At 39.6% G+C, this 25,563-nt stretch overlaps 1 protein-coding gene across 1 annotated transcript in view; it reads left to right on the top strand.

Annotated features, from left to right (window-relative positions):
* The window catches only part of LOC139162056 (rap1 GTPase-activating protein 1-like), an 82,058-nt gene that overhangs the window by 44,245 nt on the left and 12,250 nt on the right, over positions 1 to 25,563 (top strand). Inside the window, exons 9-17 of the mRNA XM_070742035.1 lie at positions 3,987 to 4,040; positions 4,693 to 4,776; positions 6,805 to 6,905; positions 8,296 to 8,425; positions 10,671 to 10,826; positions 13,937 to 14,008; positions 16,942 to 17,028; positions 17,631 to 17,765; positions 24,200 to 24,352. Of these exons, the coding sequence (XP_070598136.1) occupies positions 3,987 to 4,040; positions 4,693 to 4,776; positions 6,805 to 6,905; positions 8,296 to 8,425; positions 10,671 to 10,826; positions 13,937 to 14,008; positions 16,942 to 17,028; positions 17,631 to 17,765; positions 24,200 to 24,352 (972 nt within the window). The remainder of the gene's footprint in view (positions 1 to 3,986; positions 4,041 to 4,692; positions 4,777 to 6,804; positions 6,906 to 8,295; positions 8,426 to 10,670; positions 10,827 to 13,936; positions 14,009 to 16,941; positions 17,029 to 17,630; positions 17,766 to 24,199; positions 24,353 to 25,563) is intronic.

The following is a 25,563-nucleotide window of genomic DNA, read 5'->3' as shown; positions in this document are numbered from 1 at the left end:
GTTAGATCTAGGTCCCTGATGGACCAGGAAATTTCCTGGATGTACTTGAGGAATTTCCTGCCTCACCTAACAGTGATATTGTTAAATCCCTGGCGTTTGTGGAACGCAGTTATCAATATGGTTCTTATGGCCCTCTTCTTTCAGCAGCACCTTGGGCTTACCAGGAAAGCTGAGTGCATCTAAGGGAATCAGGGGCTTGAGTATGGGACCAGCTTTATGACTGTGGAAGGTGATTAATTCTTCCATGAGTGATATATGTCTTTCCCATTAGTTGAAGATCTCAGTTATATTTATTTTTATTTATTTAGTCCAATACATAATACACATTGAAGAGAATAGATATGTAGTAATATAACTAAAGAAACGAATAGAAGAAAAGATATAAAAGTATAGCTGAACATATTTGAAAGGAAGAAAAGATAAATGAGATAAGGAGAGACAATTGGACAGGGGACGGAAGGCACACTGGTGCACTTATGCACGCCCCTTACTGACCTCTAAGGAACCTGGAGAGGTCAATCGTGGATAGTCTAAGAGAAAAATGTTGGGGGTTAGGGGTTGACGCTACTGAGTCAGGTAATGAGTTTCATGCTTCAACAACTTGGTTGCTGAAGTCATATTTTTTACAGTCAGGTTTAGAGCGGTTAATATTAAGTTTGAATCTGTTGCGTGCTCTTGTGTTGTTGCGGTTGAAGCTGAAGTAGTCATTGACAGGTAGAACATTGCAGCATATGATCTTGTGGGCAATACTTAGATCGTGTTTTAGGTGTCGTAGTTCTAAGCTTTCAAGACCAAGGATTGATAGTCTGCTTTCGTAGGGTATTCTGTTTCGAGTGGAGGAGTGAATGGCTCTTCTGGTGAAATATCTTTGGACATTTTCAAGGGTGTTGATGTCTGAGATGTGGTATGGGTTCCAGACAGATGAACTGTATTCAAGGATGGGTCTGGCAAAAGTTTTGTAGGCTCTGGTGAGTAGTGTGAGATTGCCAGAGCAGAAGCTGCGTGGGATCAGGTTAACAACTCTAGAAGCCTTTTTGGTGATATTGTTGCAAACTTCATTTATATATAAACTTCATTTTTTTAAAAAGCCCTTCCTGGACCTGGAAAAATCTATGAAATTATAGAAATACCGGTAGAAATTATCTACTCCGGGATCAGATGACTGAAAAGGTAGGGGCATCAAAGTTCCAGATGCTTCTGGACATATTTCAAGTGGAGTTTTTCTATGATGCTAAGACCGATCTGGTTACCTTGGATTGTGCCTTACGGCAGAACCTAGGAGGAAATGAATGTGATCCTTCTAGTTTTCCTGGAATTCTCAAGAGCTGCAGTTGCCATCCACATTGTGTCCTTGGGTAACGTGTGCTGGAATTGGTCTTGAGGGGCACGATTTTGCAGTAATTCAAATCCTTTGGATGCACCTAAAGGTGAGGTTGTGTGAACTATTGCTCAACATTTAGATCACTGATTTGTGGGATTTATGGGAAGACTCTTATCTCCGAGGGTTCATGCTCTTCCTCATGTTGTTTAACATCTACATGAAACTGCTGTGGAAGGTCATTGGTAAATTTGGAATGTCATAATGTCAGCTCTACACTCCGCATTATCTATTTCAAAGGAAGCAATTAGAACTTGGAATGTTGATTAAACTCAAACTGAGTTTACAGCAAGCTGAAAAAAACGATGAGGTGTTATTGATAACAAGAACACGTGACATGAATTTTAAAGTGGAATCCATTTGGAATGGCACTGTTCTCCTCCAGGAAGAGCAGATTTCTAATCTAGCAAAGCTCCTTGATTTGAGATGTCATTCAGTTTGTAGGGGATTGCCAGAATATCTCCGGGACCGCCTTCTGCCGCACGAATCCCAGCAACCGGTTAGGTCCCACAGAGTGGGCCTTCTCCAGGTCCCGTCAACTAAACAATGTCAGCTGGTGGGACCCAGGGAAAGAGCCTTCTCTGTGGCGGCCCCGACCCTCTGGAACCAGCTCCCCCCGGAGATTAGGATTGTCCCCCACCCTCCTTGCCTTTCGTAAACTCCTTAAAACCCACCTCTGCCGTCAGGCATGGGGGAACTGAGACATCTCCCCTTGCCTATGTAGTTTTATGTATAATATGTTTGTGTGTATGCTTTTTAAATAATGGGTTTTTAGACTTTTAATATTAGATTTGTTATTTTAGACGTTTAATATTAGATTTGTTACTGTATATTGTTTTATTACTGCTGTGAGCCGCCCCGAGTCTGCGGAGAGGGGCGGCATACAAATCTAATAAATAATAATAATAATAATAATAATTAATAATAATAATAATAATAATAATAATAATAATAATAATAATTGCCATGGGAAGAAGCCTGTTTGCACAACTATAATCAATGGACTAATTGCCAGTCACTCCCACAATCCTAATCACATTCTAGATACATCCTGTCCAATGGTGGGTTGTAAATATTTTTGCTAACAGTTCGCGTGTGCACAGAAGCATTCCTGGTGGGTGGGTGGAGCCTCCTGCCGCTGGTGCTACTGGTTCTAAGAACCAGTCCAAACAGGGAGCAACCCACCACTGATCCTCTCCCAACTACTGCTTTATGTGAGGTTACACTTAAAAGGTTTCTACAGATTGCAGCTGATGTAAATTGCATTGGACAAGCTACTGATGACTACTGCAAGGAACATCAATCATAAGATGGCTGGATTGAGAGATCTTCATTGATTGCCAATTGCATATAGGAGCCATTTATATTTTTGGTATTGACCTTGGCCTTCCTAAACAGCTTAGGATATGAATATCCAATTTTTTGATTATGAAGGTTCCAATAACTAAGATCTGAGTTTCTTGGCTTTCTGGCTCCTTTTCTGTTGAATGGGCTCTTTTGCCCATTGAATCCTTTACTTTCATTCATCTAACTCAGCAACCTTCTCCAACTTGGCAACTCTTCATTTGGCACCTTTGAAAGATGAATGGAAGAGAATGATTAATTCTTAAGAGGTTTATTTTTGGGGGGACTAAGTATAATTATTTCTTTTCAGCTAACTTACCTGTAAAACTCCCAAGTATACATGTGTTGCAGTATAGCACAAAATATGTTAGAATAGGATTGTATTATAATTATATATATCTGGACCTCTAGCATAAAAATGCTCTACGTAACCCAGGACAGGAGGGCACTAAACTTGCCTAATCTGCATTCCTGGAAATTACTACAAGGAAACAAAAGGGCTAAATAAACATCTCACAATAAACAAAGTTTACATCACTGTGGACAGGATACGATCAAAGGGGGAGATTTACAATTGCCTGAAGCATACACAGGACAAAAGGGGTAATTAAGGAAGATTAGTGAGATAAGGCAGAAGGCTTCAGAGAAATTAGGTGTGAAGAACATCTGCTCTTAGGAAGAGTTTTCTAGGAAATTGTTTCTTGATATCTATGGGAAAAGGAAGAACTCAAAAGATACGTTTGAAGTTATGTTATTGGATGTATCATTTGACATGTATATGTAACTATCCCCCATTTCCTTATTTTTCCAAATAAAAAGTAGTATATGGCTCTACACCATGTCACTTCACCCAGAGAGACAATGTGTCCAAGCTTTCTTTCTAGGATTCGCGTTCGTGAGTGACCCCACACGGCTGGGTTGCTCTTAGCCCCTTTTTGAGGACATTGTCTTCACTAGCGACTTTGACAGCATCCACATACATGCTTCATCCAGTATTAATAGTGTGACAGTTTAACCAATTCCAAGTTTAAAACTCACATTTAATTTCAAAACCCACATTTAATTGCATCTAAAATTTATAAATGTGAGTTTAATAATTAAACAAGAGAAGGAATAAATTAAAAGACAAATCCCTTGTAAATGCAAATCTGTTGAAAATACAAAGCCTCCTCTGACTCATATTAATCATAATGGCATTTGTCCTTTGGCTAGGAAGTCAGGTTTCTACATCAGGAATGCTAAGTCGCCCTACTTTGCCTTGCAGCTGCTCTGTGAAGATGTGAATGTTGACCGCTTCTTTCCCGTGCTGTATCCTAAGGTAACCCCTGTATATTTCTGAAAGAAGAATAGGATAGAATAGAATAGAACAGAACAGAATAGAATAGTTTATTGGCCACGTGTGATTGGACAAGGAATTTATCTTCAGTGCATATGCTCTCAATGTACATTAAAAAACAAGATACATTCATCGAGAATCATAAGGTACAACACTTAATGATTGTCATGGGGTGCAAATAGGCAATCAGGAAACAACCAATATTAATATAAATCATAAAGATGTAAGCAACAAGTTACAGTCCTGTAGTCATACATGGGAGGATATGGATGATAGGAACAATGAGAAGACTAATAGTGATGCAGCCGTAGTGAATAGTTTGACAGTGATGAGGGAATTATTTGTTTAGCAGAGTGATGGCATTTGGGAAAAAACTATTCTTGCATAGTTCTCTTGTTGTGCAGTGCTCTATAGCGTCATTTTGAGGGTAAGAGTTGAAACAATTTATGTCCAGGATGCGAGGGGTCAGTAAATATTTTCACGACCCTGTTTTTGACTTGTGCAGGATACAGGTCCTCAATGGAAGGCAGGTTGGCAGTAATTGTTTTTTCTGCAGTTCTGATTAATGTACCATATAAATATTTTTTTCTCCAGCCAGCTGCCTGCTAATTCGAGCTTTTCCTCCATCTGCTAGGCTTCCCAACTCATTGTTGCATTTGATGAACATGTCATCAGCAATAATTTCAAGTTCGGTGTCATCTACCAAAAATTTGGGCAGGTAAAAATACTTTTCACTCTCACACTTGTTTTTCATGTATATGTGGGGAAACTGGAAACAAATTTATATTCCTTCCATTGCATCCTCTCTCTGTTCTGCTGCTTGTATATAGCCACTTCTTTGTTGTTAATCTTATGCCCCCTGTTCTCAGTCACTTTTGATGTATCTTCAGTAATCAAAAACAGGAGCATTGAAAAATAGCAGGCAAGGATGGTGGAAAAAGGTTGCTTCAAAGATTGGAGCCATTTCAGGACACATGCTACTCTTTTTGAAGAAAAGGTCAATTGCCTTTTGTTCTTTAATCTAAGTGGAAAATTATACTGTAGTATACCTATTATTAGAGATGTGGACTTTGGGGAATTTTTTTCTTCTGCAAATGAACATGATTCTATGTTAATATTCTGCATGTGTATTTGGGCTACATCATTTGATGTGAAAAAATCAAAATCTAGTCCATTTAATGACGCATCAATTGTACATTCAAAAAAATTAAAAGCTTTGATGTGTGGAGAAAAAAATGCTTTTAGTGTAGTGTTGGAAACAATGCTGGGTAGTAATTAATCAAATTTCATATAGTTTTGAAATGGCTAAATTTGCTCCAACTGGAAAATATTCTGCAGAACATTTTGATTTGAGAAAGTTTTCTGATTCCACAGCTTTGCAGTTTACAGAACAATAGCTCTGCCAGCATTTTTATCCATGTGCTTTTGTTTTAAAGTGTCAAATAGAAAATGAATACTCAAACAGCAATTTTAAAAATTAAACAAAATTAACATTTTTCTAAAATGGTAAAACAGATTTGTAGCGACTGTTTCATGCAGGAAGACACTGGATATGCCTCCTCCCTTTGCTGTAAACCTAATATTTATTTTCCCCATTGCATCTAGTTTGGCTGCATCTTTCTTAAAGCCTGCACAGGGATAACAGAGTTGGGTACAGTCAGCAATTAGTAAATGTAGGCTTGCCACACAAAGAGATGAGGCACACTGAAAGATTCCGATTTTCTTTCTTGCCATAGAGTTTTTCAGGCTAGAGTAAAGTAAATACTGGGTTTTCTGCTCCATGTTCAAGACACACCCATTCAGTATGGGAAATCTTTGTTGTTGTTTGAAGAGCTGATCAGATGAAAGAAGGTGGCGTCCTCCAAGAAGATTTATATCCTCGCTCTTGTTAACTGTGAGCAGACTAGGCTGCTGTTGCTCTTCAGTGTTCTGTCATGGTTCTTATGAGACATCCTGAAAGGTCCTGGGCCAAGAACCATTAAAACTGGCATCAAAATCACTTTTCTTGTGTGTTTTAATATTGTGCTGTGCTATACATTAACATAAAGTTTAATTTCAGTGCAGTATCAATGGAATTGCAAAACCAGAAAGTGCTTTTTCATAGGCTTCATGACGGTTATGGGCCAACCAAGCAAAAAGGCAGTTTGGTACTTGGCATTAGGCCTTGTCTTTAGGCTCAGCCTAAACTATCACAGCATGTTCCATCATTCTGTAGGTCAGGGGAAAATGAGGAAGTATTGAAGTTGAACAGGAAGAGGAGTTTTTCTACTTGCATTTTTTAAATACCATTTTTCTTGAAAAGCAAATATTGGAATGAATATTTTACCCCAAATACATTTTAATCTTGTAACAATTCCTTAAATAAGTTGACAAGGCTGGGAAAGTGGCTTGTCCCAAATCATCCAGTGAGGTGAATAACTTACTGTGATTGAACCTGAGCACCTCAGATATACACCATTTCAGACCTGTATTCTTTGTACAAAAGTCTCCTTAGGATAATTTAAGAAAGAATGAGAAATGACCAGGGTTGGAAATCCAGCAGGTTCTGACAGGTTCTGGAGAACCGGTAGTTCAGAGAACCAGCAAATACATATATGGCTGGTCCCAGAATGGAGCTTTTGCAGTATCCTTCCACTGACACGCCCACAAAGCTATGCCCACAGAACCAGTGGGGGAAAATTTTGATTGTCACCCCTGGAAATGACTGCCTGCTCCCACTTTCTATTCTTTTCCTTTTTACCCCTAGACCACAGAGGAAGAAGTCTTCAGCAATACAGAAGAGAGCTTAGGCTTCTTAGAGTTTTTAAATCTCCTAGGCGATAGGATCCAGCTGCAGGATTTTCGTGGGTAAGTGCTTCCCATGTTAAGCCTACTGCCAAATTATTTTCCCTGTATTGGCCTTGATGGCTTTCTTTTTAAAATATAATTTAAAATATAATTTTAATTTAAGATTTTAATAAACAGTAAAAACTAATACAAAGTAAACTAGAAGGAAAAAGTGCAGGAAATGCAGAAATAATAATAATAATTATTATTATTATAATTATAATAATTATAATTATAATAATTATAATAATAACAACAACAACAACAAACCAACTATTATTATTATAATATTATTATTATTATTATTATTATTATTATTATTATTGACAATGGTGATGATGAAGAAGTGTCTTCCAAGCTTTGTCACACCAAGCATAAGATAAATATGACATTTCACTCTCTTTTAAAGTTACAAATAAAAACCTTTATTCCCAATGTCATCTTTTCAGATGGTTCAGCAAAAGTCCATTAGAAGTTACCAGAAATGTTAAACAAATAATTTATACAGTACTTGATCAAACAGTCCTACTTTATATTACAGTACAGTATTTCTTTTTGCTCTTCACAATTTTAGTCTTTAAATCTGGGGTTGTCAACTTGTATCGTCATGTTGTCGTGTGATGTATCCTAATTTTTTTCCTCTTCACTAAACTGGGGGTGGATGTAGCCCGTGCATTTATTCTGAGATTTTAGTTAACATTTTGGTTTACTTATCCAAAATTTTCTTGGATAAGGAAAAGATTATTGCCAACTTAACCATTTTGACTGGGGTTTTTTGTTTTGTTTTGTTTTGCTTGTTTGTTTGTTAGTTTGTTTGATGTCCTGGCCCTTTGGTTCCCTCTAGTGTCCATTTGAATCTGTGTGTACTGTCAAATCAGTGTTGGCTTCTAATAACTGCCTGAACTAATAGTTCACTTGGCAAAGTTTTCAGAAGTACAGTACTTTGCCCTTTCCTGCTCGAAGGCTAAGAGAGAGAGACTCACCCAGCTGGCTTGTACCAAAGACAGGAGACTAGAACTCAGAGCCTCTTGGTTTCTAGCATGGTGCCTTAGCCACTACACCACACTGACTCACAAGTGAGTTAGTTTATCTTTACTACCTTAAAATAGCCCCTCGGGTTCAAGCTTAGCCCAAATGATGGAAGGGTGCTGTCATATGCAAACAGGAGGTGAACTGACTCCTTTAAAATACTGAAAATAGAAGAGAAATGAAGCAAATAACAATCTTCACTGATGTCGCCGTAGGTTTCCCTCTGAGATATGTGTCAGACTAAAAGTTTTGACCAATGGTAGTAGATTCAATTATTACAGCCATGAATTAGGTCCCATCTTTGATAATTTAAAAAAATCCTTATTTGTCTTCCTTCTTTTGTCTATCTTTCCCTTTGCCTTCCCTCTATGGTTCTGTTCAGATTCCGAGGGGGACTGGATGTTACAAGAGGTCAGACAGGGACAGAATCCATCTACACAAATTTTCGGGGCAAAGAGATCATGTTCCATGTCTCTACAATGTTGCCTTTCACAGAGGGTGATGCCCAGCAGGTATGTCGAGTAGAATTGGGAAGGGGACAGAGTTTATCTTCAGATATTGTCCATTTGAGGTGAATAAAAATTCACAGAGAAGGACAAGATGGGCTGCAAAATCTTTCTTGGAATCCTTCAAATTGTCTAAATCGCTTATTTTTCCCAGAAAGGGAAGGCAGCATGAACTCCCTACATAGTATTTGTTGGATGGATACCCCAAAACCCCATTAATTGAGTGCACTCACTCATATGTTGTGTGCATGTTTTTTTTAAAAAAATATATGGGTTTTTAGTTTTAATTATTAGATTTGTATTGTACATTGTTTTTTCTATCACTGTTGTGAGCCGCCCCGAGTCTACGGAGAAGGGCGGCATACAAATTTAATAAATGAATAAATAAAATAAATGACTGGGGAAACTGAAACAATGCAATGTGTTCTTTTATATAGCACTTACAGGGATCTCTGTGTTATATTTTGGCCCTCATACTAATATTCTGCCATACAATGCAGGGGTGGGTTCGTCCCAGTTCGGACCGGTCCGCCCAAACTGGTAGTGACCTGCTGGTAATGTCACAATGATGTCACAACATCGGTCAATGCTGATTTGTGGGTGCCGCAATCTTTCCCCCCCGAATGTTTGGGTCTAAAAGGGAAGCAATGTGTTAAATTGCTTCCCTTTTAGACCCAAACATTCCAGCCTGCTAGCCAAATACACTATAGTACCACTGAAAATTGGGCATTGCAAGGATGACCAGGCCTTCTATTATGTTGGATACATTTTTGTAATTTTGCTAATTATTGATCATATTTTTTTTTTTTAAATGTACTTAAATCTAAATTTCAATATGCATATACCACAAGATGCGCTTCCTACCTGACATTTGTATCTTCTTCGTGTTTCTTGGCATTGTGTCCAGGGCAGCCCGTTCTAAAAGAAAAGTCTCACAAGTTCAATCAAGCTTGATTAAACTTGCGAGACTTTTCTTTTAGAATGAGCTGCCCTGGATGCAACACTGAGGAACGTGACAGAGGTACAAGGCCCAGGTAGGACACACACCTCGCAGCCCTCACCACCACGAGATGCCTGTCGCAGCAAGGGAGGGAATCAGGACAGGCAGAAGTCACCGGGTAAATAGCGCTGGTCCAGAGCAGCCGTTTTCCTGGCTGGATTTGGAGGCCAAAGAACCGGCGTTTGGGGCAAAGAAAGAAAGACTTCTGCTGCTTTCCTTCCATGCAGCCAAAAGCAGAAGCAGTAGAAGTCTTTTTTCTTCTGCTCTTTGGCTGTTGCAGGAGAGGATTCCCTCTTTACCGATGTCTTCCGCTTGTGCTGATTGTCCCCCTTGCAACAGAGAGAGCAATCAAGAGGCGGCTATGCACACACCACACAGGATTGGATTGGCTACTCTGGGCTGCCTGCGGCAGCATTTTAAGACACACTCCTACCTGCACGGAGACAGGGATCGATGCTCGCCTCCTCTTCCTCATGGGCAGAAGCACATTTTAAATTGCAGAGCCCAGAGGAGCCGAGCTAGTCCCACAGTGTGTTTGCGCACCTGCTTCTCATTTGCTCTCGCTCCCCCAACCAAAAAAATGCCCCCCGGAGATAAAGAGGCTCCCAGCATGTTCTCCCCTCCTTCCCCTGGAAAGTATTGGGGGGGGGGGGGTTATTTCAAAGCATGTCACGAAAAGCCCTGTTAGGCTTATCATCGGGACATGTCTTATTATAGGGGAAACATGGTAGGTGCAAAATATTTATGTCATCTGTTTGACAGAATTTGACATCCAAACCCTGGCCCAGGACTGAAGAAACCTTTAGAAAAGGCCACTGTCTCTGCAGTATATTGGTGGAGCTATGATTTTTGTAATTTCTTAGATTTGGTGGTTAGGAATTTGGCAAGTATTTTTTTTCTTTCTAATCATCATTAAGCCTATTTTAGGATTTACACTATATTTTAAGGTTTAGATTTAGGTTCCTGTTCCCAAATAATAAAATTGCATTATTGTTTTTGAGCAACAGAAATTTTAAGGGATGTCAGAATTTGCAGAGGAAGAGTTCTAGTTGTAGATTAACAAACGTTTTTTATTTTATTTATTAATTTATTACATTTTTATGCCATCCATTTTCTAAAAAGTGACTATGGACAGACAAGAGCTTGCGACAAACATCCCTCAATTTTGGGTAGTCAGGAGTTGCTTTGAGGATTGCCTAAACTATGTAGGATAGGTTACCATTTTGTGCAATCTTCTTTGTTCCCTTTCAGCTCCAACGCAAACGCCACATTGGGAATGATATTGTGGCCATTGTCTTCCAAGATGAAAATACTCCTTTTGTGCCCGATATGATTGCATCAAATTTTCTACATGCCTATATGGTGGTGCAACCCCATCACAATGCCAGTGGGGAGACGCTGTACAAGGTAAAGGCACACATTCTACAATTCACCATTCTTGGCATTACAGCGCCTGATGCATTCTGCATTCCTGTTTTTTCATTCTCTAACGTTTCTATTGTCACTTCTGCTGGACTATCCACAACATAGTCAACTACCAACAATCATTAGTCTATGCTCATAGGTAGCTACTGTATTTTTTGGAGTATAACATGCACCTTCCCCCCACCCACCCCCCAAAAAGTGGGTGGAAATGTCAGTGCATCTTATACACTAAATACAGTCATTTTTGGCCTCCCAAAGCCCTGCCCCTGCGTCCCATTGTGTGAAAAATGGGCCTGTTTTTTGCAAACATTTGGTGGGCATAGGGTTTGGAAGGCCTACAGAGTGCTCCCGAGGGCTGGGGGAGAGGGCCCGCCCAAGAAGCTGAAAAACAGCCTGTTTTTTTAAAAAGGGGGACATTTTTGCTTTCCCCTAACCTCCAAGAGCTCTCTGCAGGCTTCCCAAACCCTCTGCCCACCCCATTTTTACAAAAAACAGGTGACAAACAGGTCCATTTTTGCAAAAAATGGGGCAGCAGAGGTTTTGGGAGGGTTGCAGAGTGCTCCTGGGGCTTGGGAGGACAAAAACTTTTTTTCTTAGTTACCTCTTTTAAATCTTGATGTGTCTTATAGTCTGAAAAATACGGTATTTTATTTTGGGCAGACGGTCAGGAGGAACCTTCGGGGGGGTCAAGATTCTGAACCTTCTTCAGAATCTCCAATCCATTCTTCTCATTTTTCATCAAAAATAAAATATACTGTATGTATTTCTTCTTCTATTCGTGAGTAGAATAAAAGGTTTACATTGGCCACAGCATAGAGAGAGCAATTGTTCTTGATGATAGTTCTCAGAAGAAATACAGTAACTGCATTAAAAAGGGCCTATTTCTTTAATGTCAGTACTGTACAAGTATCCATGAACTATATCAGGATCTAAATCTAATACTAAACAATCAGTAAATTTATATGAATATTTATAATATAATAGATATATATTAAACAGATTTTTAAAGAGTATAGTGGGAGTAAAAGTAGAGTAGAGTAGTTGATAGAAGTTGAATTAATAAATAAAATAAATGATAAATAAACATATCAACAGCAAGTAATAGGTCATAGGTCATAATCATAGTTACAAAAAATAATCATAAGTTACAAACAGCAATTGATAAATCATAAGAAACCAATAGAAGGAGATAGTAGGAAAGATGAGAAGATATAAGATAAGAAATGAGACCGTGGGAATTAAGTTTTCATCAGAATGATGGCACAGGGGAGGAAACTATTTTTATATCTGGTTGTTTTGGCATGCAATATTCTACAGCAGCATCCTGAGGGGAGAAGTTGAAATAAATTATATCAAGGATGTGAGGTGTCTGTAGATATTTTCTCAACCCTCTTTCTAGTTTGTTCATTATACAGGTCCTCAGTGGTTGTGACTGTTTTTTCTGCAGTCTTAACTATTAAAATCTGTACCTATCCTGTTTGGTTGCTGTGCCAAACCAGACAATTATTGAGGTACAACAGAATGGTTAATGCCTGGAATTTACTACATGACTTTGTGGTTTCGTTACCTAACCCCCAAAACTTTACCCTTAGACTGTCCACTGTTGACCTCACCCGATTCCTAAGAGGTCAGTAAGGGGCATGCATAAGTACACCAGCGTGCCTACTGTCCCTGTCCTAATGTTTCCCTCTGATCAGTCTTGTTATATAACAATTTTATATCTATGTATATTACCTGTTCTGCCGGGCTCTATGGTATGAGTCTCCCGAAAATTCAAGGGTACAAATTTCAGACACACACACACTTGAAAGTTCAAAAACAATGTCCTTTATCACAAAATTCAAAAGAAACAAAGCACCCTTTTTTGTATTGCAAAGAACACTCATCCCAAAACAACCTTGTAGGCTGTACAATCCCCTTAATCAGTCCTTAAGTACTTAGCTAGCAGTTGTGAAGAAACGTCACAGCCCTCCTTCTTCCACGAAGCGAGACACACACACACTTTGCTCTGCTTTGGTTTCAAAGTCGTGAAAAATCAACAAAGTCCGGGAACAGCAAGGCCCGGTCCTGAAGAAACAACAATCAGATAATCTTCCACAACGGCCAAGCCAGCACGCTGCTATTTATATCAGCAGCTGTAATTGCTGGAGCCCCACCCAAACACAGGTGGCCTCTGTTATCTCCTGTAATATTTCTTCAAGTGGTCTCTTCTATGCATAATTCTGCGCCTGTGTGGGTCTAACACTTCCTCATCCGAATCGACCGAAGATAATGGAGATTGGCTTCCTGGGCTGTGTGCCAAGCCCCCCTCTTCCAAGTCACCCTTACCTTCTTTGTCCGAGGAAACTGCACTACCTGACTGTCGGCAATAAAACAGGCCTATGACATGTTGATGTTTCCCCTGCCTCCACCTCCACATTCCTTGGGGCAGGAGCTGGGCCAGAGCCAACCACAACAATTACCTATATGTACTTGGCAAATAAAAATAAATAAATAAATAAATAATCCTCCATAGAATTTTATCATCAGATCCTTGGGCAATCTCAGATTTTTATGTTGACGCAGGAATAACATTCTTTGTTGTGCCTTTTTAATGATGATTCCATGTTAGTTGTCCATTTCAAGTCCTTGGAGATAATAGAAACTACTAGAAACTTGAAGGTCTCTACTGTTGATACTGTGTTGGCTAATATGGTAAGAGGTGGTTGAATAGGAAAGTATATGAAATCTAGACAAAAGTCCCTCCCCATGGAATTTGGAAGTATATGATTATTTTATTGGGGTATATAATTGGATAGAATATAAAAAACAATCAAAGCAGCATAATAAAATTAAAACTAACTGCAAAGAACTAGAATAAAAAAACAATAAACAATAGCTTGATCAAATGTTTGATTTTTTTAATAAAAAGTTTTACAATTCTTCCTTCTTTTCCTGAGTCAATGTGGCATAAAAAAACCCCTTTATAACAGAAGTGTTGCCAATCCCATGATTTAGAGATTTTTTGGCAAAAATATAATTTATTAATTCTTGTCTTAAGTCTGCAATGACCTTTCTGTGCTCTCTTACTGTGTTAATTATGATGGTTTCAGGTTTCTGTGACTGCCCGTGATGATGTTCCCTGTTTTGGGCCCCCTCTTCCAAATCCAGCAGTATTCAAAAAGGTTGGTATGTCTGGTCTCTAGAGCAGCTTTTTCCAACACTGCAGGATGGATATTTCTGCAGATTATCCAGGATGAAGAAAGTCATATATGATATAAAATATTCTTAGGGATCTAACCCTTCATATGTGTGGTGTGCAGTTTGATTGCCTGAGCAATAATCCTTCTCCCCACACACACACTTTTTGTCTTGAAATTTCATGTCATTTTTACACAGATCTACATCCAAATCTCATACATTGTTATTTACAATACTTCGTATGTTTTCATTGTCCCATTTCTTGGTCTTTTTCCCACATTGTCTCATAGTCTTTCTCTCTTTTTTAAATCCAGTTGTACCATTTAGTCCAAACATAATAATCCAAATCATTTTGTCCTTTTAATATTATCAAATTATCCATTTCTGGACATCTGTATATTTTATCAATCAATACATTTTCCAATGGAGTTTTGTTGTCTTTCCAATATTGGGCATAAACGATTCTTGCTGATGTGATGATATGTAATGACAGATATTGTATATCCCTTGGTTGTTTTATTATTTTATTTATTTATTTATTTATTATTTAGATTTGTATGCCGCCCCTCTCCGAAGACTCGGGGCGGCTCACAAGATAGAACAAATCATAAATAATCCAAATAACATTAAAATATTTAAAGATTTAAAAGAACCCCATATACTAACAGACACACACACAAGCATACCATGTATAAATTGAACATGCCCGGGGGAGGTGTTTCAATTCCCCCATGCCTGACGGCAAAGGTGGGTTTTAAGGAGTTTACGGAAGGCAGGAAGAGTAGGGGCAGTTCTAATCTCTGGGGGGAGTTGGTTCCAGAGAGTCGGTGCCACCACAGAGAAGGCTCTTCCCCTGGGGCCCGCCAACCGACATTGTTTAGTTGACGGGACCCTGAGAAGGCCCACTCTGTGGGACCTAATCGGTCACTGGGATTCGTGCGGCAGGAGGCGGTCTCGGAGATATTCTGGTCCAGTGCCATGAAGGGCTTTAAAGGTCATAACCAACACTTTGAATTGTGACTGGAAATTGATCGGCAGCCAATGCAGGCTGCGGAGTGGTGGTGAAACATGGGCATACCTAGGTAAGCCCATGACTGCTCTTGCAGCTATTATTATTATTATTATTATTATTATTATTATTATTATTATTATTATTCCCCTTTTAACATAGCAGCCAATTTGGAGCCAGTGATTGCAGTTCATTTCACATTTGTCAAACAGTGAACCAGTTAACAACAAGAGCAACAGCATCATACAGTTAACCTTACAAACAAATTTTGCTTTTCTATTTTTTAGACCCACCTAGGCAAATTTGAAGCCTATTTTTTCCAGCTTTGGGGAATGTTTCAGTCTATATCTAACAGTGAAGCACAGAGCAAATTCCAGCTGCAAGACTTTAGAGTTTGCTGCAGTTAAGGGCTAAGCAGACAGGAGCAGGGAGATTTTTATGGATTTGCCTTTGCTGTTCCTAGATCATAGGTGTGATTGTGCGGATCAGCTGCTTGAAAGCTATCTTATAGTGAACAGAGAGAGAACTGACTGAATTCATGTTCTGTTAATGCTCATTCATGCCATAGTTCTCAATATGTATCCTGAGGCAACAGAATCAATTGAGATTTTTCAGTGAAACCTAGGTAAATCTCTTGGTGTCAGAGATATTAATTGACTTATGGTTGGTCATTTAGCTACCATGCAAAGTTATGATGGATCTCTCAGGCGTATTTATAACCCAACACTAAAGTTCCAACAACCGCACCTCAAAGTCCTGTGACTGTATTTTTGGGCAACTAGCTTTGCAGTGTCGCATTATTACTGCTGTAAGTTAAGAACTACCTGTACACCCGTTCCTGGTGCCTCTGTGTAAAAGAATTCCATATCTGAAGAAAAGCTCACACACTCTTTTTATACAGAAGAGGATTGTTTTTCCCTATGAGAATTATATACATTGTTGTGGGAGAGAGCAACTTTATAGCTGTATAGTTAAAACAAGGCTGTATTAAAGTATATGTCAATGCATTCATCAAGTATATGAGCTGCTCTGAGTCCTCGAAGAGGGGTGGCATACAAATCTAATAAATTATTATTATTATTATTATTATTATTATTATTATTATTATTATTATTATATGCTGTACATTGAACCATATTCTTAAGACATTCTGGGTTCTTGTAGTTCCATAGAGCTCATGTTAATTTGTTTGGCTAAAAAGCATTCCCAAACCTTCCATTCGTAACCAGAATGGTTGTAGCTCTCATTGGTTGATGTGAGAGGAGACCCCACAACAGTGATGGCAAACCTTTTTTTCCTCAGGTGCGGAAAGCACAGGCACTATCACATACACGCACATGCCCACACTCATAATTCTATATCCCCCATGCGCCCTGCCCCCTTGTGCATGCACACGTGACCACCCATGCTCCCCCATTTCTTAACTTCTGGTGGGCCTGGTAGGCCAGCTTTTCACACTCCTCAGGCTCCAAAGGCTTTTGAGTCTGCGGAGAGGGGCGGCATACAAATCTAAATAAACATAAACAAACAAACATAAACATTTTGTGGAGCCTGAGGAGAGCAAAAATGGCTCCCCCGCCTTCACCATAGGCCTTCTGGAGACTGGAAATGACCAGTTTTCCAATTTTCAGTGGGCAGTGTTGGCCTGTTTTTTGCCCTCCTCAGGCTCCAGAGGCATTCTTGAAGCCTAGGGAGGATGAAAATGTCCTCTCTCGCCATCCAGATGGTCTCCGGAGGCCAAAGTTGCCCACCTAGAGCCTCTGTGTGAGCCGTAAATCAGCTGGCCGGCACACACATGCATGCTGGAGCTGAACTAAGCTTGCCTACCAGCAAAGCTGTAGGTTCACCATCATGGCCCTAAAAAATGTCCAACATGATGGAGAAGCCTTCCTTGTTTCCTCCCTACAGGGCACAGACTTCCGTGAATTTCTTCTGGCGAAGCTTATCAATGCTGAGTATAGCTGTTACCACGCTGAGAAATTTGCCAAGTTGGAAGTAAGTTAATTAATAACTTCTCAAGCAAATATCTTTCTGAAACAAAATATATTAAATGAAATATATTAAATGGTTGTCTACCTGTCATCTTTTATGTTTGGTATGTATATGTTGTATGGTTTTTAAATTGTTGGGGGGGGGGTTAATGTAATTTTATTATTAGATTTGTTCCATTGTTATACTGTTTTTATTGTTGTTGTGAGCCACCCCGAGTCTTTGGAGAGGGGCGGCATACAAATCTAATAAATTGAATTGAATTAAATTGAATCTTCCTTTTTAGAAATAGGGTCGGACAGACAGAGAATCCTCATAAGCATCCCATTGCTTATTTGCTCCTAACTTTCTAGCATTGGCTCTTTTTAAATGAAAACAGGATTAACATATGTTTAAATAAATAAATAGAAGGAGACTTTTGAACGGAATGTAACATCATAACATTGAAAGATGTAAGCTCAGAACAGTGACTCAACAGATTATGTAACCCATCCAGACATGAAATGGCCTTCAATTTCACCTCTTCCCCTTTTGCAGGTGCACCCCCATAGTTTGACTTGAAATCTTTGACCACAATGCTTCCCTTTGTTTCTCTCTTCCTGGAGCAGGACCGCACCCGCAGTGCACTTTTGGAGAGCCTTTATGAAGAACTGCAGATTCGTAGCCGCAGTATGATGGGCCTGGCCTCGGGGGATGAGGACAAAATAGAAAATGGGGGTGGTGGCTTCTTTGAGAATTTCAAGGTGAGAGGTGGTATAAATGCTGAATTTCTCAATGTCGTTCCACGTTTACTAACTTGATGCTTCTCTGGCTAGTACCAATAAGGAAACAACAGCATACACATAATTTGCAGCTAAGGGGGGGAAAAGCTACAACACAGGCATTGCTTGGACTGAGACCTAGACACAGATCCCCAGGCCCAATGACAAAACCACGTCTTTATTTATTTATTTTTTATTTGTTTATTTTGTCCAATACACAATGAGGGTTTTAGTGGGTTTATATCTATATACACATAGTAAAATACATGATGAAGGTTATAGAGGAGATTACTCATAGTAAAATATATCTAAGAAATAATAGAAAAGAAGATATAGTAACAGAACATATCAATGAAAGTATAGAAGAAGAGATATAGGAATAGAAGAAAGGTATAGGAGATATAGGAGAGCAATAGGACAGGGGACGGAAGGCACTCTAGTTCACTTGTACTTGCCCCTTACTGACCTCTTAGGAATCTGGATAGGTCAACAATAGCTAATCTAAGGGTAAAGTGTTGGGGGTTTGGGGATGACACTGTGGAGTCCTGTAATGAGTTCCATGCTTCGACAACTCGGTTACTGAAGTCATATTTTTTACAGTCAAGTTTGGAGCGGTTAATATTAAGTTTAAATCTGTTGTGTGCTCTTGTGTTGTTGTGGTTGAAGCTGAAGTAGTCGCTGACAGGCAGGACGTTGCAGCATATGATCTTGTGGGCAATACTTAGATCTTGTTTAAGGTGTCTTAGTTCTAAACTTTCTAGGCCCAGGATTGAAAGTCTAGTCTCATAGGGTATTCTACTTCGAGTGGAGGAGTGAAGGGCTCTTCTGGTGAAGTATCTTTGGACATTTTCAAGGGTGTTAATGTCTGAGATGCGATATGGGTTCCAAACAGATGAGCTGTATTCGAGGATGGGTCTGGCAAAAGTTTTGTAAGCTCTGGTAAGTAGTGTGAGATTGCCAGAGCAGAAGCTACATAGGATTAGGTTTACAACTCTTAAAGCCTTCTTGGCTATATTATTGCAGTGGCCTTTGGCACTTAAATCTTTTGTTATTAGTATACCAAGGTCTTTAGACCCACGCAAAAGCCCAACAGACTCAGGAGCAATTTAATCTTGGGGGGAGGAGGTTTCAATCGAAAATTGTCTGACTAGAAAAAGCTCTCTTCCTGGCCCCACCAGATGGTAGTCCCTAATAAACAGAAAGTTGTTATCGGCACCTTGAAATGCACTCAGAAGTACCATTAAGAACATATGAGTGACAGTAAACAGAGCCCCACACTCCAAGAATGGACACAGTTGGTGTGTCAGTGTCCCAGTAAACATCTGAGAAATAAATTAGAATCCAAACCTTGTCCTACTTCAAAGTTCCAATTTATTAACAGAGCCATGTGGGTTACGAACTGTAGTCAAACCAATTCTAACTTTTCCTACAGTTCCACACCCAGATTAAGGTTCATCCCTCATCCCCACACCCACAAGTTCATCACATGGACCAATCCGTTTGTCTCCACGTCCATGGACCTCCTCCATACGTTCCGCTGGTGCTGATCAAAGGATGACCTTGAATCTTCAGGAAGGAATTAGTTGTGACTAGTATCTTTCCTCTCCCATGCAACCACCCCTCCCAATTCCTACAGTACTATTTTATCTGTGGCAGGCCAACTCAAACGATGGCTTTGGCCTGACATGGTGCACAATAGGAAGTTGTAGAAAGGCACACCTTGCCACTTAAAATACTGCAACAGATAGGCTTGTAACTGTTTGCTCATATTATGTTGGTGGGTGGATTTCAAAGCTGAGAAGGAAGTCACAGAATTTCCCACCTCAAAACTCAGTCTGTTAGGTATTAGGCTAACCATCACTATTTGTTTTTCTTGGAAAATAAGGCCATGGAAAATCCCCACTTTGTGGATTTGTACATTAGCAAGAAGGGAAAGTATATTTAATCATTTTGTGTTAGGGAAAGTGTATTTGATCATTTATACTTGAAATATAAACACATTTTATATTCCAGGAGAAATTTGTTAAATTTTATTGAATTTGGAACTGCCCATCTCTCTCACAGATGGACTCTGGGCGGTGTACAATCAATTAGCATAGAAACAATGTACAGATTCTCAAACATGCTTTCTTTTTGTCCAGTTTATGTTATCTTGTATCCCCTGCTCTCATTACAATACAGTGGAGGAGAATGTGAATGAGAAATTGGAGAAATAATGTTGGAAATCTGGAGGCTTAATCATGACGCTAATTCTAAAAATGCTGAAATGTGTGTTGTGATATCATAGCATAAGAACTTCCCTTTCATACTAGCATCACTAAAAATACATAAGTGGGAGAGCTGGTATCATGGTCCATGTTTTCTCGCCGCTGCTTGCCACCCGCCCACCCCCAAAATGCCTGTGTTTGAAAGGTGGTTTAATTATGTTTCACAGGGTACTCCTTTCCACAGCTATGATATTAATAGCCAGGATCAATTATATGTTGTGTATTTGAGTGAAGTAAATTGGGGGACTAGAAAAATAAACCAGCTCTAGTCTGTAGTGGCAAAAAAATTGCATACTCATTTGTAAATGAGATCAAATATTTGAAAGGTCTCAGTTTACAAATCACAAAATAATATTATATTGGGGTGTGGTTTTTTTGCTTTGTGATGTATGTTATCATGGAGAAAATTATTTTGCATTTCATACTGAGAACATATCTATACAATTGGTCTTTGATTGAAGACCACAATTGAGGCCCAAATTTCTATAGCTAAGTGAGACAGTGGCTAAATGAATTTTGCTCCATTTTACAACCTTTCCTGCCACAGTTTTTAAGTGAATCACTGCAGTTGCAAAGTTGGTAACACGGTAGCTAAGTGACTGTCAATTCAGCATTGACTCTGCTTGTCAGAAGATCGCAAAAGGTGATCACTTGACTCCAGGACGCTGCAGCTGTCATAAATGTGAGCCAATTGCCAAGTATCTGAATTTTGATATGGTCTTAGAATAGTTCATAGATTGGACGTTCCCCAAGATGTGCTAGTTTGTATTGGGAAGACTTCTAGTTGACTTCTTGGAAGCATTTTAAAGAAAGGTTGAACTACACTCATAGTAGTGGAATTTCTAATTCTTTAACTTAGTTTGTGCTTGAGCAGTACATAGATATAAACATAACATCCAGACATGGGTTACAGTATGAATGGCAAACCTTTTGGGCATTTCGTGTCAAACTGGAACATGCGTGCATGCATGTGTATGTGCCGGAGCACCAGAAGCCATTTTTGGCCAGAAAATCAGTCCAAAAATGTTTTTTCTGTTTTTTCTCTGTTTTCCAGGCCATTTGTGGGCTGTTTTCTGGGCCATTTTGGGGCCTTTTTCAGCCCTCAAAATGGCCCTGAAAACAGCCCAGAAAAAGCCCCCAAATGGGCCCCAAATCAGCCTGAAAACAGCCCCCAAAATGGCCTGCGTTTTGGCCATTTTTGGGCTGTTTTCAGGACATTTTCTGGTGCGCCAGAATGTGTGCGCCGGAAACCAGAAGAACAGCTGGCGACGGTGTGTGTCTGCATGCCACCTCTGGCACACGTGTCATTATTTCACCATCATGGGGCTAGTGGAAGGAATGTTGGGAGGACGGGATAGGCTCAAAGTCAAAATAAGTCCTGGTCTTGATAAGGACAATAGTTGTAGCTCATGGCTGAAATGAGGGGATCCTTTGAACTCTTTGAGCTTGGTTGTTTTCTTGCAGATGTTTCATTACCTGTTGTGGTTAGCTCTGGCCCAGCTCCTGCCCCAAGGACTGTGGATGTGGGGGAGACATCCACGTGCTGCAGGCCTGTTTTGCCCCCCCCCCCCCGGTGGAATCTGCTGATGAAGGCTCCTCTGACCAAGAAGACATGAGTGACAGGGAGGAGGAGAGTGTGGCAGATAGCTCAGAAGGAGATCAATTATCTAGCTCCTCCTTGGATTCAGAACAAGAGTTAATGATACAGCCACGCATGCGGAGAGCGATGCATAGGCAACAACAACTGAGAGATTATTATCAAAGAAAATGAGGCCACCTGTGGTTGAGTGGGGCTGTGGTAATTAGTGAGGCTGCTATAAAGAGCAGCCTGTGGGTTTGGCCATTGTGGAGGATTATCTGATCGTTGTGTTTCGTGACTGCTTTACTGACTTTGACCTTTTGTGTGCTGATTTTCCCCCGCTTTGAAACTAAACCAGAGCAAAGTGTGTTTCACTTTGTGAAAGAAGAAGGACTGTGAATTGCCTCACAGCTGCAAGCTAAGTATCACAGGACTGATAAGGGACTTGTACAAATTACCAGTTTGTTTGGAGACGAGTGCTCTTTGCTATACCAAAAGAGGGCTTAGGTTAAGTGAATTGTCATTATAAAGAACATTGTTTTGAATTTTCAAACGTGTGTGTGTCTGAAATTTGTACCTGTGAATTTTTGGGAGAAGTCTACCAGAGAGCCCGACAGAACATTACCCAAACTAGGTAATAACATCAGTACTATCACTGTCAATATTACAAAAATTGAAGGACAAAGGAGAGAGACTTCAACATTAACTACAAGCAGTGTGCCGCCTGGTTTAATTTTTGTGGAAGAGCAAGTTGAATAGCTGAAAGAAATACATTTCCTTCACAAGTAAATAGTGAAAGATAAGAGATGCGGTTGTATGTAAAGCTGCTCCCAACATAATGGAAATTAATACCGCTTTTATTCTTTTATGCCATTAAGAGAAAATCATGAAGTTCTTGCTTTATAATTCAATATACCGGTACCATCATTTTACTTTACTAAATTAATTTTATAATTATTTTTTCAGTAATTGTAGTGGAAGTATTACCTTAGAAAAGATAATTTGACTTTTATTGATGACATTTTCAGATAAGAACCTTCAGGATAAATATTATCATCTGTATAATTAAATTTGACATGAAAGTTGTTAAATTGCAGACCCCTAAAGCTGACTGCTAGATCTGCAGGTCAGCGGTTCAAATCTCATCAAGGTTGACTCAGCCTTCCATCCTTCTTAGGTGCGTAAAATGAGGACCCGGATCGTGGGGGCAATATGCTGGGTCTGTTAAAAAGTGCTATTGCTAACATGTTGTAAGGCACCCTGAGTCTAAGGAGAAGGGCGGCATTAAAAACTGAATGAATGAATGGATGAATAAATAAATAAATGTCAGGACAAGCGGTGGAGGAACCTCCATTCAGAGCTTGAGAAGGAGTAATTGATGCTATTCAGGAATTCAGGATATGTGACTCCTCTGCTTTTCTTTCTGGATAATAGCTTAATTATAAAGTGGTGTTTGTTCCATGGTCCGAGCTGACCAGCCTGGATAGAAAAAAGCTAGAAAAGGAATTCATATTTCTCTTGAGGCAACATCTTACTTTCAGTACTATAATGTAGATTTGAGGTTCCAGTATGTGCCTTCAAGGTTCGTATAATAGAGGAAAGAGTTACACTAGGCAAAGTTGGTTCTTCTATGACATATGGACTTCAACTCCCAGAATTCCTGAACTAGCATGATTGTCTCAGGAATTCTGGGAGTTAAAGTCCACAAGTCATAGAAGAGACAACTTTGCCTACCCCTAAACTAGAGAATCATGATTGTAGATGGTCAGTATCACTTAGAGGAAAGCGAGAAAGTTCTTAATTAAGAATGTAGCCTTGGATAGTTTGGGCAGAGTCTTCTGTCCATTTGGATATTGTGGGAGGGGGATACTTCCTTTGCTTGAGATCCTACAGTGAGAGGAAGTCCAGGGTTACTTTTCTTTGCCTCTCAGTTCTTTTTTTTTTTTTAATATATATTTATTAATTTTTTCCTTTTTTAAAAAAAGTACATAGTCATATTTACAGATGAATCTACATCATATATACATTCCTATCGACATTGTCTTCTAATTACTTTTAGATTTCTTGATGTTTTGTTTCAATACTTCTTTTAAGTTTCTTTTTTTTTTCCATTGGTACCATTTTGTCCAGGTTTCATAATAGTCCGATTCTTTTCGATTATTAAGTTCCATTGTCAATCTGTCCATCTCTGCAGAGTCGTATATTTTCTTGATGATCTCATTGTCTTCAGGTATTTGCGGATTTTTCCAGTTCTGTGCAAATACAATCCTTGCAGCTGTTGTAATATGCGAACTTAAATATTTTACATTTTTAGAATAGTTACCTCTCATAATACCCAATAGAAAAAATTCTGGCATACATTCTATTTTTGTATTTGTTATTTGACACAACCAATTATTTATTTTTTTCCAGTATTTTCTTGTCTCTGGACATAACCACCATAGCTGAAAGAAGGTGCCTTGAGTGTTTTTACATTTCCAACACTAGCATCTCTGTTTCTCTTTGTGCTTTCCTTGTTTGTGTATGTCAACGTGTCTCTGTGTTTGTTTCCCTGTTGTCCTTCTCTCTAGCGAGTGATCCGAGGCCGTAGCCAGAGCCTGGACACTATGGGGATAGCCATGAAGAAGCAGCAGCAGCCCCCAGCAACTCTACCCAGCCGCCCAGCTACTGCAGGCCTTGCCCTCAACCAAAGTGTCGCCGAGGGTCCCAAGGCTATTGCTGCGGTAAGGTTTTGTGGGGGCAGGGACTGGGGAAGCTAATAAGCATGCCTTCAGCCCCCTTCTTCCCCTTTTTTCTCTAGACCTGCTGCTTGTCAACATTCATTGCTGGTAGCTGTAATTCCATAAAAATACCTCAGATGTGTATACAGTAGTACCTCTAGATACGAGCTGCTCTACATGCGAGTATTTCAAGATACGAGCCACGAGGGGAGAGACATTTCTGTTCTAGTTCCGAGCTGAAATTCGGGATATGAGCCGAGCGTCCACTAGGTGGCGCAAGAATCCTTGCTTTTGGTTATCTCGGAGGGGAAAAACAACTTGTTCCAGATACGAGTTGCCTCGAGATACAAGCTCCCTTATGGAACGAATTATGCTCGTATCTAGGGATACTACTGTATTGATTTGTTTTCACGTCTCTGTGTTCATTTGTCAGTCATGGTCTTCTGTGTTTGGAACCCGACTCCATTAACATGAAAAGCGGTAGAGTGAGAGAACTTCACAATAGGGAGATAATCTAAGGTAAAAGACAACAAAGATAACACGAGATACTTTTAAAGGCCAAAAAACCCAAGCTTTTATCCTAACACCAAAAGGCTGTTCTGCGCCAACCTCAAATGCCAGTGGCATTAGAGAGGGGCTTTGGGGAAAGATGATCAAAACCAAGTAAGATGCATAAAAAGATGATTGTTGGGAAAAATTCAACCAAGGCCCAAGAAGGGCAACGCGGTGCAAGAAAAACACTGGAACTTTGAAATTGTATTTGCAAATGGTTTCGTATGTGATGGTAGGTAGTCATGTGCATTTTCTGGAAGATGGATGGTTGTCAGGATAGGGATCATCCTGCCATTTTATTTCTGGGGAAAAAATTAAAAGTGTCCCTTGAGGCTTCAGTAAGAAAGCTTAATTAGTCAGCAACAATATGTTTAAATGAAGGAGCTTATCAGTGGCATCTTGAAAGCCCCAGATGACCAAGCTAAGTGATTTCTTGCAGATAATTGTGTGAAACCAGGTGGAACTCTTAGGGATTATTTCAGGTTAATGTCCTTAGTCTAAACTGTGACATCATGGCACTTCCTTGTAAAACCAATTTTATCTAAACGTTACATTTTCAATTCTCCATCCAATTCACCGAAAAACCTTTCCCTGCTGCTGAATTGAAGTGTTTTCCTCCCATAATAACAAAAATCCATGCCAGCATGAAATTTACTATCCCT

The sequence above is a fragment of the Erythrolamprus reginae genome, chromosome 2 (assembly GCF_031021105.1).
Source record: "Erythrolamprus reginae isolate rEryReg1 chromosome 2, rEryReg1.hap1, whole genome shotgun sequence".
NCBI lineage: Eukaryota > Metazoa > Chordata > Lepidosauria > Squamata > Dipsadidae > Erythrolamprus > Erythrolamprus reginae.
The sequence above is the reverse complement of the archived record's forward strand: the minus strand, read 5'-3'. Positions and strand labels throughout refer to the sequence as shown.